At 34.6% G+C, this 15,354-nt stretch overlaps 1 protein-coding gene across 6 annotated transcripts in view; it reads left to right on the top strand.

Annotated features, from left to right (window-relative positions):
• LOC149072178 (ubiquitin carboxyl-terminal hydrolase 10-like) overlaps window positions 1–15,354 on the top strand; it is a 92,472-nt gene that overhangs the window by 32,698 nt on the left and 44,420 nt on the right. For 3 of the 6 annotated variants that reach the window (XM_089246075.1, XM_089246074.1, XM_089246078.1), the window contains exons 4-6: window positions 1,948–2,871; window positions 8,161–8,252; window positions 14,752–14,861. In XM_089246075.1, the coding sequence (XP_089102201.1) occupies window positions 1,948–2,871; window positions 8,161–8,252; window positions 14,752–14,861 (1,126 nt within the window). The remainder of the gene's footprint in view (window positions 1–1,947; window positions 2,872–8,160; window positions 8,253–14,751; window positions 14,862–15,354) is intronic. The other 3 variants (XM_089246076.1, XM_089246077.1, XM_089246079.1) reach the window with 1 other exon arrangement.

Genomic DNA, 15,354 nt, shown 5'->3' with positions numbered 1-15,354 from the left:
ATTGATTAAAAAAAAAAATTCGAAATTTTTTTAATGAACTTTTTTTTGCTTGAGTCGATGAGTGTCGGGGGGGGGGTACCGCCCCCCTTGGGAGAATCGCCAGATTTCTGGATTTCAAAAGTTGGCACGTCTGGGTGTAAATATATTTATTAATTTAATTAAAAAGTGAATTATATGGCAACCAAAAGCTGATATAAGAGAATTTCATGCTACAGGTTTTTTTTTCACTTTAATTTAATGACAAATTTTTAATAATATAGAAGGGAGAGTAAAGCTAGACAAAAATAAAAATTAAAATAGAATCTACACTTGATGTTAACTATCTGCATAACCAAATAGAGTTATTGTTTCCATTTAAATTTACCTGTTGAATTATTTATTATTTGATATAGAAAACTTGATATTGGGTTAAATTAATTTTTCATTTCATAATTGTTTACATTTAATTTATTGTCTTCCCATTAATTTGTTAATGTGACATTGCAATACTTTACTAACCACAATTAATGAAACAGAAAGAAAGTTGCTTTCACAATCAAAGGAGTTTCATGTGAGTTTCTGTAAAAAGTTCAGAATTGGTTGTATAATTCGTTCAGAAGAACGAAACAGCGAAAAGAATAATTTTTTAAGGAGGACCAAGTGAGTCACTTCACAAGGCTTGTTGATGTGTGGGGAAAGATAAAAAGGTATGGATAAAGTAGGGGTTCTGATGAGGACACACGAATGGAAGACCCAATGCCGATTAGAAAATCTGATATTGTCACCTCAACAGTTTGGTTATGAAGAACAGGTGTTGGGAAAAAAAAACAATGTATAAAGGTAGAAACATTTTACAAAGGTAGGATTTAAAGAAAATAGTTTTTTGGCGGGGCGGGGTTGTGAAGGAAAAGAAAACCTCTTATCAGTGATGTTACGCTGTTTACTTTCTCAGAACTGCTCGCTGTAGCTTGCAGCATCTCAAATAACTGATGTTATCATGAGGGTATAAATACCGAATGATGGTGTTGTAATTAGTGGCAAATTTGCATATTTCGACAACTAGTCATAAAAATTGTTTATTGTATCAATTTTTGCAAACACAAACTTCACTCTTTTCATTAAAACTTATTTTTATTACGAAATACAGCACTGTTATTGGTATTCAAATGTTTGGATAATATTGTTAGAGAGAGAAGTACCTGATAATCTTTATTATTCAATAATTTGGCTTTTTAATTTAAGAGCAAATTTCATAAGTGTCTAAACTTTTGTGGTATACTGTATATGCACACATCACCTAAGACCTAATTGGAATGGGACATTGCCGTAGGGCAATCAGAATTTGAAGATTTACAACCAATTATAGGTGATGCCAGGAAAATGTTCCTCGTGTATAGTAGGTGTTGGTTAAAATGTATTGTTTTTTTAGAACTGAAAGACAAGGTACAAGGGTTCTACCATCAGTGAAGCCCAGTATAATGGTAGTGTGGCTATGTTACTGTGTTAAATAGCCTAAGTGTAAATTTTTTATTATTAGATTATTTCTCACGGATATGATATATACGCTGGGTAGTCATTGTAAATCGGTAGAATACATACTTTTTTGTTGCAATTTTGTTATTTTAAATTATTTTTTTACTCCTGGCAGTTTAACAGTGTTTTTCAACTATCCTGTTCTTCTTCTCCACCATTAGCCCAAATAATTGAGGTTCAACTGTATTTTCAATGAGATACTCTTTTCCTAAATGAACTTTTATTTTACTTTACCTGCTATAGCTTTCTGTGATTGGTTGGATTTTGAATAAGTCTACTTGTTTGTGTGATCGTGTGGCTAGGAGCAAGTACTCTCTCATGATTGCGTGTGTTCTCCCTCTCAATCAGCACAAAACCACTGTTTGAAAACCAACTAATCACAGCAAGTTACAGCAAGTGATTTCACATATGGTGACTTTTTTTTTTTCCATTCAGATACCAAGCCAATGGAACTTCTTCCATCATCACTCCAGTCAAGAACCAATTTCTGCGGGACGCAGAATACGGCAGCTACCCAGTATCGTATGACTGTTGATGAAAATGATGTTCAGGCTCATCATGTTCAACCATATTTTCCCACAAGTGTTATAAAACCACAGGGTAAATCTTCAGAAGCTGATGGTGTCATCAGTGATTTAATTGGATCAACTATAGAAAACTGTACCAAACTGGAAAAAGTGTGCAACAGTTTGGATGCACATTCATTAGAAAAAAATGTGCAGACTGAAAAAAATATGACTAATAATCTTGGAAATGATGAAGTAACCACGTGTCAAATCATCAGTAGCAGCTCATCTGTCACATCTACCACACCACGTTGCTCGGATTCTAGTCCTGTTCCATTCATCCAAAATTCAGTGCTGACAGGAAAAAGGATTGATATTGTGCCATCAAACTCTGCAAGTAAAACTGATGAATGTCTTATCAAAACAGATGGGAATGAACCATCTTCCAAAAGTGTATTGAATGGAGTTTCAGTTGCAAGTTCGAGTGATTCAGAACAAAAATATGTTGAAAAGCAGGTTTTCAGTGAAAGTGATAATGGTGATAAAGTCATAGAATGTCCTTCAAATGGTAATATTTCCTCTAGTTCCATAACTGTTCTTCTTGATAAAGAAGTAACAAATAGGTGGAATTCTTCACGAACATTTGCAGATGTAGTCAGAAATAAGCCTGAAAATGAGAGTTCTAAATCAGAATTGCCTAAGGCATCCTACACACCATCAGTGCCACTCAAACCAAAGATACCAGAGACAGATAATGTGTCTCATATGACTGGAAAAAGAAACACCTGCATAGAAGATGATAAATCTGCTCTAATACTAGGCAGTAAGATTAATTTATCAATTTATAAGTTTGGTAAGCGCAGCAAGTGTAAAAGCATTTTTTTTAATGAAGCAATAAGTTTGGGGAAGAGTAAATAATGCATATGAATACAATTTCACAGCTCCCTCTGAACCTTTTCTTTTACCTCTTTATAGACAGGGATGAAAAATCTCAGCCCAGCGTAGCTGGAGGAAATACATTCAAGCTCTCTTCTTCCCTCTTTGTTGATAACCCTGTAAAAAAACTGGGATTTTTTCCCCCTTTACCTCAGCATTTTTTTCTTCACTACAGTTTGATGAGTAAAAAAATATATATGTTGGGAACGAGTGGCAGAGAGAAAGAATGGAAAACCTGCTTTATTCATCTTTTTCCCTTCATTTCCTTTATGTTAACAGTAGTACCAGTTTTTGAAATTTTTCACTGGTACTTCAACTGTTGCCCTCCTATTTTGCTTGCCAAAAGTCTGTACATAAAAAGTTCAAGTAGGCCTATGTGAGAAAAATCAGTTATTTTATTATTGTGTTCCATAATCAAAAATAAGCATAAAAAACTAAAGCAATCATTTGCATTATTTTTAATAGTACACGTGTATCTGAATAAATGTCACCTCTTTGTCTAACAGTTTCCCAAAGTGGGTACAATTACCCATCTGGAGGGGGGGGTGTGGAACAGATTTGTGATAGGAATAGAAGCTATAGATCAGTGGTTCCTAACCTTTTTTAGATGATGCCCCACCATTGCATCTCTGAAATTTTAATGTCTTCACCCTCTGTGAAACTTCATAGTTCCATACATCCAAGATTTTTTCTCCAAATGTAAGAACCATTATTTTTTGCTTTGCCTCCTTGAATTTAAATCTAGGGGTCTTTGCACCCCTCCCCCATGTCTGTCTACTTTTAATTAGTTAAAAGCAATGGTTTTTAATCAGGGAACCTTGGAGAGACTTCAAAGGCCTGTGAGCTTGGATGAGAAAACAATTAGCTCATTGTTTTTACATTGCTATACACAGAATATTAATTTTTTAAGGAGTTTATGGCCTTCATTTTTTTTCATTTTATTGGCACGGGGTCCGTAGACTTTACCTTACTAGTACAAATTTTCCGTAGAACACAAAACACCAAGAACCCTGAGTCAAATCCCTTCCACTGAAAGAGAAAAATAAAAAATTCATCAAGAAATTGTTTAAATTTTAAAATTTGAACTGTTATAGAAAAAATGAAGGGACTTTTTTTTGGAAGGTTTTCCAAGCCTCCATAGAAAAACTCAAATTGCCCCCCTTAGAAATAAATTGCAGCACGTTGGGAATCGCCGCTATAGATCCAATATAGGATATGGTGTGTTGTAAGTCCTGGCTTATAGGAACCCCTTTCACATCATATGGAAGTATGTCTACAATCAGAGAACATTACAACAGTTTTTCATTCCTTCTTCAATTTCAGTGAATTTGACACTATTTCAATTGTGCTTTTCAAACTGAATGAAGACATTGTCTGAAAAAATATTTTTTTTTTTTTACTGTAGCATTTCTTAAAGTGTGCATTTAGTTCCCAAGAGCCTCACCAACCTTTGTCAGGGGCATCGTGGCGAGCTGGAGATATTGATTTGTGTGGCTATTTGTGCTTTAAACTGATTCTTTTATATGGGGAAAATATCTACCAAAATGTTGTAGGGATCTGCAGATGAATCATGAATTGGGCAAGGTAGCCAAGTTAAAAGTTTGAGAACCACTTCTTTACTGAATTTGAGGTGACTTGCTAACTGAAAAATAAGTTTTACTGTGTATCCATATTTTATGAAAGCAAGTTTTACTATATATAGGGTGATAACTATTGACCACCAAATAATTACACATGTGATTCCTTGTGAAAAACAAATATAAAAAAGTTATTTCAGTTTTTTTTATCTGACCCATAATTAATGAATTATAGCACTTTAAAAAATTGATGGCATCACTTCAAAATCCTGCCAAATTCACCAAACATATAACTTCAGGTTTTTGAAAATGCTTACAATGTATTAACCCTCACACAGAAATTCAGAAAACAAGAGAGAGTAAAATCTTTTTTTATAAGTCAATCAGAATATGTGTTCTTTGCATCTCACAACACCAGCTTTACAGAGGTTATAGATAAGTGTTAGTTATTTTGTTTTATTCCCCAGGAAGTACTACATCAATTTTTTAATTTTTATTTGTTATAATTTCTAATTTGATGGCATTCAAAATTCAAGAATATTGTGACATGCACCTTACTACATCACTCACACTTCCGGCACTGAGTAGTAAATTGGCCATAGCGATAGATCAAAGTTGTGCTCTATTTGAAAGAAAGGAATATCTTCTTTTTACCAAACTACCCTTTAAAAATTTTTGAGAGGTTGAAGTTATTCTTCAAAATTATTTTTTTGGTTGTAGGGTTTTCAAAACTGGTTTTGCTGAATTGGCTCTAGTTTTTGAGATAATGCTTATTATTTCAATATAGTCTGCAGCCACTAATTTTTGCATGGAAATTTTTCTTTCAACTTTATATTTACTTTCCTGTTTTATTCAACACATCACATTTATATCATTACCAGACATCTGTAATTTTTATGTATTGATATTAAGTTTATTAATGATTTACATTTTGCGCAGTTTCAATGTGATTTGTATGCTGCTTAAGGCATGAGTGGATCTAGAGCTCGCTCTTGGGAGGGGTGATTTTACAAAAGAATAATAAAATGAGTGGGTCACTGTAAATATGGTGACCATAATCCTTCATTTCTTCCCGAATTTTCTGAAACATGTACTGTTTTTTCCTGTTTTTTAATCAGCTTTCTGGAATTTGTTATTTAATCAAAAACGTGTTGATACAGATAATTTTCAACGGATTGAATTGAATGCAATATTATCATTTAAAACTTTATAAAATTTCATGAACTATCACATTTTGCTTGGGTGGGGGAGTGATTGCAATGATAACCCTTCCCTCCCCCCCCCCCCCAACCCCTATAGATCTGCACCTGGCTTATGGTATTACCATTGCATAGCTGCCAAGTCTCCCGAATTTTAGCTTCATCGCTCGACCTCCCGAAAAGTTCTTAAATCTCCAGAATTTTTTTACAAAAATCACAAAAATCCCTAATTGTCCCTAAAAATTCCCTACTTCATTAAAAAAAATCCCCGCTCATGAAAACAATCCCTAAGGAATTTCTTGTGGGGCATGAAGCCTCTTTTTTTTCCCTTTCGAAATGACGTCACACGTCGTAAATGGGGAAATTCCCTTTTTAAGGAAGTTTTGCAAACCCTCTGATGGTAACGAGAAAGTTGTTTGTCTTATCCTGCAGGGAAATGGCTTAGCAGCCAATAGTCCTGGATAATAATTTAAGATTATAGTGATGCGCATATGGTCACAATTTCTTTTGTTGAAGTTACGTATGTGCGATATAACAAAACATGAATACTGATGAACAAAAACATATTTAATCAATTTTAAATATACTTATTCCGATGAATTTCCTTTCATCAAACGTTCCATAAGAGGGCCGACTTTTCCTTTGTGTACAAGTTGTGTTACGGACATAAACATCGGTCATGGAAAGACTGCCATCATCACTCATGTGAAATGAAAAAAACATGAAAAAAAATCAAGCAAGTGTCTTAGTCAGTGTTCTTTGAAAATTGACGCTTTTTTTCCTTCATCTTCCGATGATTTTGGGGTCATTCGCGCAGAATGTTTGTTCTCAGCGTTTTTGATTGAACACAATATTTATTTTTACATCATTGAAGTTTTGGCCTCCAATTTCACTTGTTTTTTGCGTAGGAATTTCATTCCCAAGGGTTTAACTTCATGTGTGCAAAATGCCTATTTTAATTTGACTTGAGTAGGTTTTGAGTAGGGATTTTATTCCCTACGCTTTAACTTTTATGTTTGGAAAATCCCTGTTTTATTTGGAAAAATCCCTATTGTATTTATTAGGGAGTAGTTTTAGCATAAAATACGGGTTTGCACGAAAATCTCCCGAATTTTCATTTTCAAAAGTTGGCAGCTATGCCATTGATATTCAACTTTCACTTTAACTCAAGAACTAGAGCCAATCTGATAAACTAATGTCAGATACGGAATCATTGCCCGAAGAGCACCCTAAAATCACTGAAATATCGTTGTGAACAAAATCAATGTTGAACAGTGTAATCAATAGAAAAAAACCAAAACCAAAAATTCTTTTGAATATGTCTCACTTCATAACATAACTTTGATTGAAAGTTTCTGATTGAATCATTATTATTTTAATTTTTCCACCAGTTACACCTTCGTCAAGCTACCATTTTTACATCCTTCATTGAAACTTTATACGTGTAACAGTTTCGATGAAAGTTCAAAAACCCCCAAAAAATATTGTTTTATTGATCAACGTGTAATCTGATTAAATAGACAACGTAAAATAACAATCGCTCACACAGTAAACATACACGCACTGTATGCAACTTCCTTCCTAAAATTTTACTTGATAATGAAGGTAAACAAATTGACACATTTTGGCAAAAGTGTTGATTTGGCTAAAAATAAATTTGGCTAACACTTTATAAATCTCGTGATAAATTTGCCAACATAGGGGACAAAGCTAACATGTAAGCTATACGTAATAACAAGGTTATACTATCACACTATATTGAGAGAAAAAGCACCAATCATGAAAGAAGGCCGAACTTGGCTTTTAATGGGATTGAATGTTTCAATTCATTTTCAAGAAGTGGCAACCCACTCCTGGTGGAAAAATTAACTTTCATTGACTGTTTGGCCCGTAACTGACCATTAGAAAAATGACATTACAAAAATTCAAAGCATCTCGTAACATAAATATTCGTCGGATCCTAAAATAGAAAAAAAAAGTTATTAGTTTTTCACAAGGAATCATGTGTGTAATTATTGGGCGGTCTATATACCACCCTGTGGAGTCAAAACTTCTCCATAACCTTGAATGTTAGAGAGCTCCAACTAATATTTTTAAGAAATACTTAAGCTATCAAAGTTTGACTAGTCTATCCCACTCACAATATTTTCGTGCTTAGTATGATATTTTTGTGGTCCCAACTCTAAAAAATTAGCATCAAGATTTCCTGTTTAAAGTGTTTTCCATTTTATAATATTTTTTATGACACTTTGAAAAAAATGTTATAAGCAGAGAGAATCCATTGTTTACCTTTTTCTAGATTTTATAAATGACTTAAAAAATTTTGTTCCTACCTTAGGAAGATGTGTTATTAAATTGTTTAACTTACTTATACCCAAGTAAAGTTAGTCATTTTTGTTGTAAAAACTAAAATCTTTTATATTCCTGCAGGTCATCTCTTAAAGTCACAGATTGATTTCTCTCCCGTCTGCTTACAACCACGAGGCCTTATTAATCGACGTAATTGGTGCTACATAAATGCTGTATCCTCTCAATATTGTAATGGTTTTCTTGATTTTTCGTCAGAAAATTATGATTTCATGATGGCTCTGCTGAAATATGTGATGGAAAAATTTAAAAATCCTAAATTTTATTTTTACACTGCTCTTAGAAAGTTGCAAGCAACAGTGAATCAATCATAATCCACATTACTCCAGACATTACTGCATAAGTTTTTATATTTGAACTTGCAATAAATCAAAATTACAACTGAAACACATTTATTATAAATGCTTCAACTTACAAGTTAATATTTGATGTGTAGTCATGGTCATACTTTCTCATGAGAAGCTCATTCAACACAAAGTTCAGTCACGTTATATAAAAGTGCCTGAACCTCTTTTGATATTGTTCTAGGTAATTTCTCACACAAGTCCTTGAAATGAACAGAGGATGAAACAATTTGCAGGACGTCACAGATTTATTCACAGAAACAACTATTTATAAGCAGAAATCTTGACAAAATGATAGACAAATTACTTGTTTTCCTGATACAATTTCACAACAACTTAATAATTTTTGAAAAGCGGCACCACCTTTTAAAGGCCAGAAAAGACCTAGATTTTTCTACTATCTCTGCGGATCATCTTCACACTCCTTTGGCATCACATCAGAGCTGTCGTTAAACATTCCAACATGGTGATATTTAGAGGGCTTTACAAAAAAGTGTCATCTATTACTTACAGGTGAAAAATGTTGACCAATAAAGCAATCACTATTTATATAATTTTCATAATATGTACACCCAAAAATGATGAACGTTAGTTGAACCTTTCATGACCTGGTGTGGATTGATGCAGAACTTAGTTGTCAAGAAACTTGGTGTTAAATTAAATTGATTATAGAGATGTGAGTTGAGAATATTCTCAGAGAACGAAAATATTCTGAGAATATTCTTCTGGATGTAAAAATTGGAGAATAATCGAGCATATTCATTTTTCTTTTAAATAATTTAAATTGTTTTACCAATTTTTTTATGAAATATAAATCAGTTTTCATTGCATTTTTGAACATTTACAACAAAACAATTTTTGGTATAATCACCCCCTCTTGACAACTTTTAGTTCGAGAATATTCTCCTGGTCATGATGAGAGGTTTTAAAAGTTTGGTTATAAAAGACTATAGAAACCTTTAGATTAAAACCTTGAGAAGTTATTTAAAATTAGATAAATTTCCAGAAATGGCAAAGGAATCTATTCTTATACAATTACCTTCATTCTAAGAAGATACAGAACTGCTGTTTTCTTTAATGCGCATACACTTAAATTCTGTATCACTTGCATTTCTTTGCAAGTTGTGCAATTCAGCCATGTTAGTTTCATTTTCTTGCTTTTAAACTTTAATATTATGGGCTACAAACTTCAATATTCCCTGTCTTCTTGAAGGGAAGAGAGATGGGGTACAGAGAATATATTCTTTCAAACGACTATTATAAATTACCAGAGGATATTCTTATCGTAAAATAATAAGAATTATTCTCATGTTATTTATAGAGATTATTTACTATAATGCATTTAATAATATATATGGACTACTACTACTACAGTCGAATCTCATTTTAACTAACACTTTTCTGATCCCTCGGATAAGTTTACATAGGAACAATGCAAAAACCTGGATTTCCTTTATAACGAAGTGATTTCTCTGGTCTCTTGGAGTTCGTTATAACAGGATTCAACTGTATTATAAATAACTGAAGAATATTCTCATTGAGGAGAATGTTCTCTGGAAGGACTATACTATAAACAACTTAGGAATAATTATTTTTGATAAGAATATTCCCCAGTAATTTTTAAAAGTAGTCCTTCCAGCAAATATTTTCAAGGATATTATATATATTTATATTATAAATAACAGGAGAATATTCTCATCAAGAATAAGATGAATATTAGGGATACGTAAATTTCGTTTTTACGAAATAACCGCGATAAATGCGAAATTTACTAAATACACTGGTGAAATAAATTAAGAGAATTTGCATATTTTATCAAATTTCATGAAAAGAACAACTGAATGTAAAACCACTGCTTCTAGGAAAAAATGCAAATCTTGTACTACAAATACGTAAGCGTACACGTGTGTGTAGGCAGAGCCAGTAGAGAAACGGGCTTTATAAGCGCGCGTAAGTTAAGACGCATTTCGTTCGCTAGCACACCTCGGCAAATTTCTTGGTGTTATTTTGCAGCAATCGGTTAGTTTCAAATTGTAACAGTAAAAATGAGTAACCACCAACGTTTAGATGATGGAATGAGGTGGTGAATTGTGGGGAGGCTAGAAGCAGGCCAAATCTCAAGTTCAGATTTGTGGAGAGTTCAATTTAACACCCAGCGTTGTGTGTAACTTATGGAAACAGTTCCAGGATACCGGATCCATCGAGAGAAATCCTGGGCAAGGTCGTCCAAGAGCCACGACGGCCAGAGAAGGTCGCCATTTGTCGATTATAGCGAGGCGTAACAGGAGTGCTGCAGCTTCTCAGCTCTCTCGTGACTTGTATGCAGCCACAGGAACCTGTGTATCAAGGGTGACTGTTTCCAAAAGACTTCATGAGAGAGGGTTGTTTGCAAGAAGACCTGCTGTTTGCGTCCTGCTCACTTCTACGGGCAGGAGAATCCGTTTATCATGGTGCAGAGAGTATAGAGATTGGAGTATGGACCAATGGGCGACCGTTCTCTTCACTGATGAGTCCCGGTTCAGCCTAAGCACCGATTCTCGCTGTACGTTCATATGGAGAGAACCATGGACCCGCTACCTACCCTCCAATGTCCACGAAATCGACCATTATGGCGGAGGAGGTTTAATGGTCTGGGCAGGCATCATGTTGGATGGCCGCACATCTCTCCATGTCTTTGAAAGAGGCACTTTGACTGGTGTGAGGTATAGGGATGAGGTCTTGGAGCCCTATGTTCGCCTTTTCAGGGGTGCAGTTGACCCTGAGTTCATGTTAATGCACGATAACGCGAGGCCACATAGAGCTCTTCTGCTCGACGATTTTCTAGAGAGTGAGGATATTCGCCGGATGGATTGGCCAGCCAGATCTCCAGACCTTAACCCTATAGAGCATATAGATGGCTTTTTTCTCAGCCAGAGATATCAAGGAAACAGTTATTTTCCAGATATTATGCTGAGGTGAGGTCGGAAAGAAAAGTCATCACGTCTCCGTCGGGACTCGAACCCAGGCCCTCTTGCATACCGGGCAAGCATGCTACCATCTACACCACTGGAGACACATGAATCTGCCTTCCAAATTTCACGCACTGTGTCGTGAGGCGCTGAAGTAGAGGCATTAGTAGCCTCTCTTAACTTCAGGAAATGGCCCCCGGGTGGGACGGTTTAGAGAGATATAGATGGCTTTTTTCTCAGCCAGAGATATCAAGGAAACAGTTATTTTCCGGATATTATGCTGAGGTGAGGTCGGAAAGAAAAGTCATCACATCTCCGCCGGGACTCGAACCCAGGCCCTCTTGCATACGGTATGCAAGAGGGCCTGGGTTCGAGTCCCGGCGGAGATGTGATGACTTTTCTTTCCGACCTCACCTCAGCATAATATCCGGAAAATAACTGTTTCCTATAGAGCGTGTCTGGAATGCTCTGGGAAGGGCAATTGCAACTCGCAACCCCCCTCGGGAACCATCCAGGGAATGAAAACAGTGTTGCTGAACGAGTGGGACCAATTGCCACAGGAAATGATAAACTGCCTTATTTCAAGTATGAAATCACGCTGCGAGACCTGTATATTTGTAAGAGGGGACCATACCCCCATTAACCCATTTTTTTGTTTATTCTGCAACTGCTGTTTAATACCTTCAGACTCCAACGAGTGTTACTCACGATCATGCGTGTGTATTACAATTATTGAATGGTTATTTGTTTTGTATCAATGTATGTACATATCAAATTTCATTAAAATCGGTACAGTAGTTCTAGAGATAATCGACCAAGTCTGCAAATTCTCTTAATTTCTTACACCAGTGTAAATGCAAAATTTGCCAATTTTGACAAATAAATGCAAAAATTTGAATTTTTATTACTTTTCTGCAAAATCTTGATAATTTCAATTTTATCGTTAATTCTTCCACGTGTTTCCAAGCTATAATTGACACCTTAAAAGAATACGCAACTAAATATGAAAATAAAGGATCTAGTATCAGACTTAGCGCGTTACATGACTGTGTGCTTCAAATTATTGAAAACACTTCTTGGTGACAACATGTTGGACCACCAATGCTGCTGCTGAACCAGACATGCACTACCAGTGTTGGGCACATAAAGTGAATCTTGTGGGTGATGCATTCATTAAAGAATTTAATTTCTGTTGTGGCCAAGACGAAAATAACTTTTTGTTTGCACTCAAGAAAAATGAGCAGTGCGTATTTAAGCTACCAAAAAGAAAAAAAAGTATCACTGTATAAGTAGGCTATTACTGGCAGCAAAATTCTTCCAGACACCTGTATTAACCAGGCAGAATTCGTGGTTCAAAGGTGTGGTTCATCTGAGTGAATATAATATATTGCTGCTTTTCTCAATAAATATGAAGGGGATTACTCCAGCATAAGTTTATTAAAAATAAGTTTTGACAATGAAATTCTAGCTCCTAAAAATACGGTTTCAGTTGACTTTCGTTTCCGAGTTCCGTAGGAAAATTATGCTAATCTACAATTTTGAAAGTATCAAACCTTCCATTCGCACATGTTTTGTGAAGTAAGGTTAGATTTGAAATCTTTTGGGCTCGAATTTCAAGGGCATTTTTACGAAAAAAATTGACAAATGAGTACAGTAGTGTCTCGCTTATCCGGCATAAACGGGCCGGCAGAATGTTGGATAATACAGAGGTGTTAAGGAAAAGCCTATTAAACGTCAAACTATGTTATAATTTTGCACATTACGCACCTAATAATCATGTTTACAGCAAAACAACCAAAGAAATTAAGTGAGAAAATGAACTTAGTTACCTAATATTTTGAAGTTAAATACAGTACTTAAAAAAGTTTGGTCCTGTGATAATTTTAAAAAACAATTTGATCTGCGACATCCCTGCATAACGACTCAGGATTCTGATCAGGTGAAATCGGTGCAATTGATACACATTAAGAGAAAGACAAATGTTTTCAAGAGAATTTCCAGGTTTTAACATAAGTAAATGTATTAACACTTTTAGCAATTACGTAGGTTACGATTAACAAAATTTTCACAAAATTATTTCTCAAATTCATACCAATCCCCATGCATGTCTGTTGATTCATCAATATAGTTCGGCGACAGAAGTTTGACAATCTTGAATTACACGAGCCGTGACGTCATTGACCTTGACAAGAGCAAGCAAAGGTCACGTCCTGAGACTCCACGTGGCGGCAAGAACTGCAGGCTCAACGGCTAGAGCCGAGGTGACGATCGGGCGGCCGGGATCGGAAGCAAGGATCGACGCCAAGCCAAACGACGGACGAACTATGACAACCGATGACTAGAGAGGAGGCATGATAAGATTTGGAACCAGCTGGCGACGTGCCGAGCACCAGTGAGACTGTAGACAGTTCACCAAAAGGCGACCACCTTCACCTTAAGTGATGTACGCTGAACTGAGAGAGAGTGCGATGAAATGAAAAGCAAAGGGTCGATCGTGACTCCGGATATTATACATAAAAAAGGAAGTACAGCACGATCCAACTCCAGGGACCGACCATCTGAAAGAAATATACATCAGTGCACGACCAATAGGAAAATACAATATCCAATTTGCATAAAGAAATGACAATATATTTTTATAGAAACTTTCACAAAACAAAATTGGCAACAACAATAAATCAAAAAATGGTGATGTGATCAGAATCGCACATTTTTTGGACTACGAAAATATCACAGAATAATTTAATCAACCGTGCACTCGAAGGTAAGACAACCTGTATATGAATCATGAAAATGAGATCTGGTTCAAATTATCGAGAGTAAGCATTTCTAGCATGGTAGGTGGAGGACGGCCTCAGAAAAATTATTTTAGCCGAGGGCCTACGATATGCTATTTTTTAAAATATATTTTAAATTTTTATTTTTTGTGAGAAAATAAAAAAAAATTTGTGAACACACAAATACAAAATTATTGACCTGATTTTTTTTGTGAATAAATGCGAAATTTATGATATTTAATTTTTTTTTTTTTTGCAAAATTTACGTATCCCTAATGAATATTCTAAGTTATTTATAATAGTAGTCCTTCCAGAGAATATTCTCAAATATTCTCCTGAAGATTATTCTTGAGAATTTTGCATCTCTAATTGATTCTTACCTTTATTTTTAGTGTTTGTATTCTTGGATCAATAGTATTTGAATCATGTTTTCATTTCAAATGTTTTATTTGTGTAATTTGATAAACTTAACTGTAGCATTTTACATGAAATGCTACAGTTAAGTTTATCAAATTTAAATATCCTATATCCTGTTGATCAAGTTACTGGAATTCCAGTTATTCTTTACTTAATTCTGAACTAAAGACCCTACAGGCTCTCATTGCATGCTGTCCATTTTACAATTTGCTGAGAAGTATTCCTGTGGGTATTGGCACAGATAGAGGAAAATCATCTACTCCAGTTACAGACTGCATGTTAGTATTTATTACTTCTAACAACATTGTATTTTTTTTCCAATTTCAGTTTTATTCCAGTTCAAGATATGTCATGAATTACAATGTATAATATATTATTAGTCTACAAGATTCCGGGGCCTGTACAGTCGACTGTAGACAATTTTTTTATGATCAAACTATAATTAGAGGGAAAGAGTAGATGCTAAATGCGTTACAGAAAATACATACATGCATCAAACAGTATAAATAATAATTATAAATATACAAATTTTTAATTACATATACAATTACAAATGTATTCATTATATTCAAATACAATTCTCATATAATACATTCAAATAAATTTAATATCTGATTCTGAGTTAGATAGAATTAATGCACATGCAGGTATAAAAGTAATAAGAATTTCGCTATTAGATATGAAAATATAAGTCAATATTTGTCTATTAATAAGATTAATTTGAAAATAGCTTTTTTGAATTTTGTGTAGATAGGTAAATTTTGAATTTCT

Source organism: Pholcus phalangioides, unplaced genomic scaffold (genome assembly GCF_987345545.1).
Source record: "Pholcus phalangioides strain wild (caught in Gottingen) unplaced genomic scaffold, Ppha-v1.0 ptg000017l_1, whole genome shotgun sequence".
In the NCBI taxonomy this organism is placed as follows: domain Eukaryota; kingdom Metazoa; phylum Arthropoda; class Arachnida; order Araneae; family Pholcidae; genus Pholcus; species Pholcus phalangioides.
Note: the sequence above shows the minus strand (reverse complement) of the source record. Positions and strands in the feature narration are given on the sequence as shown.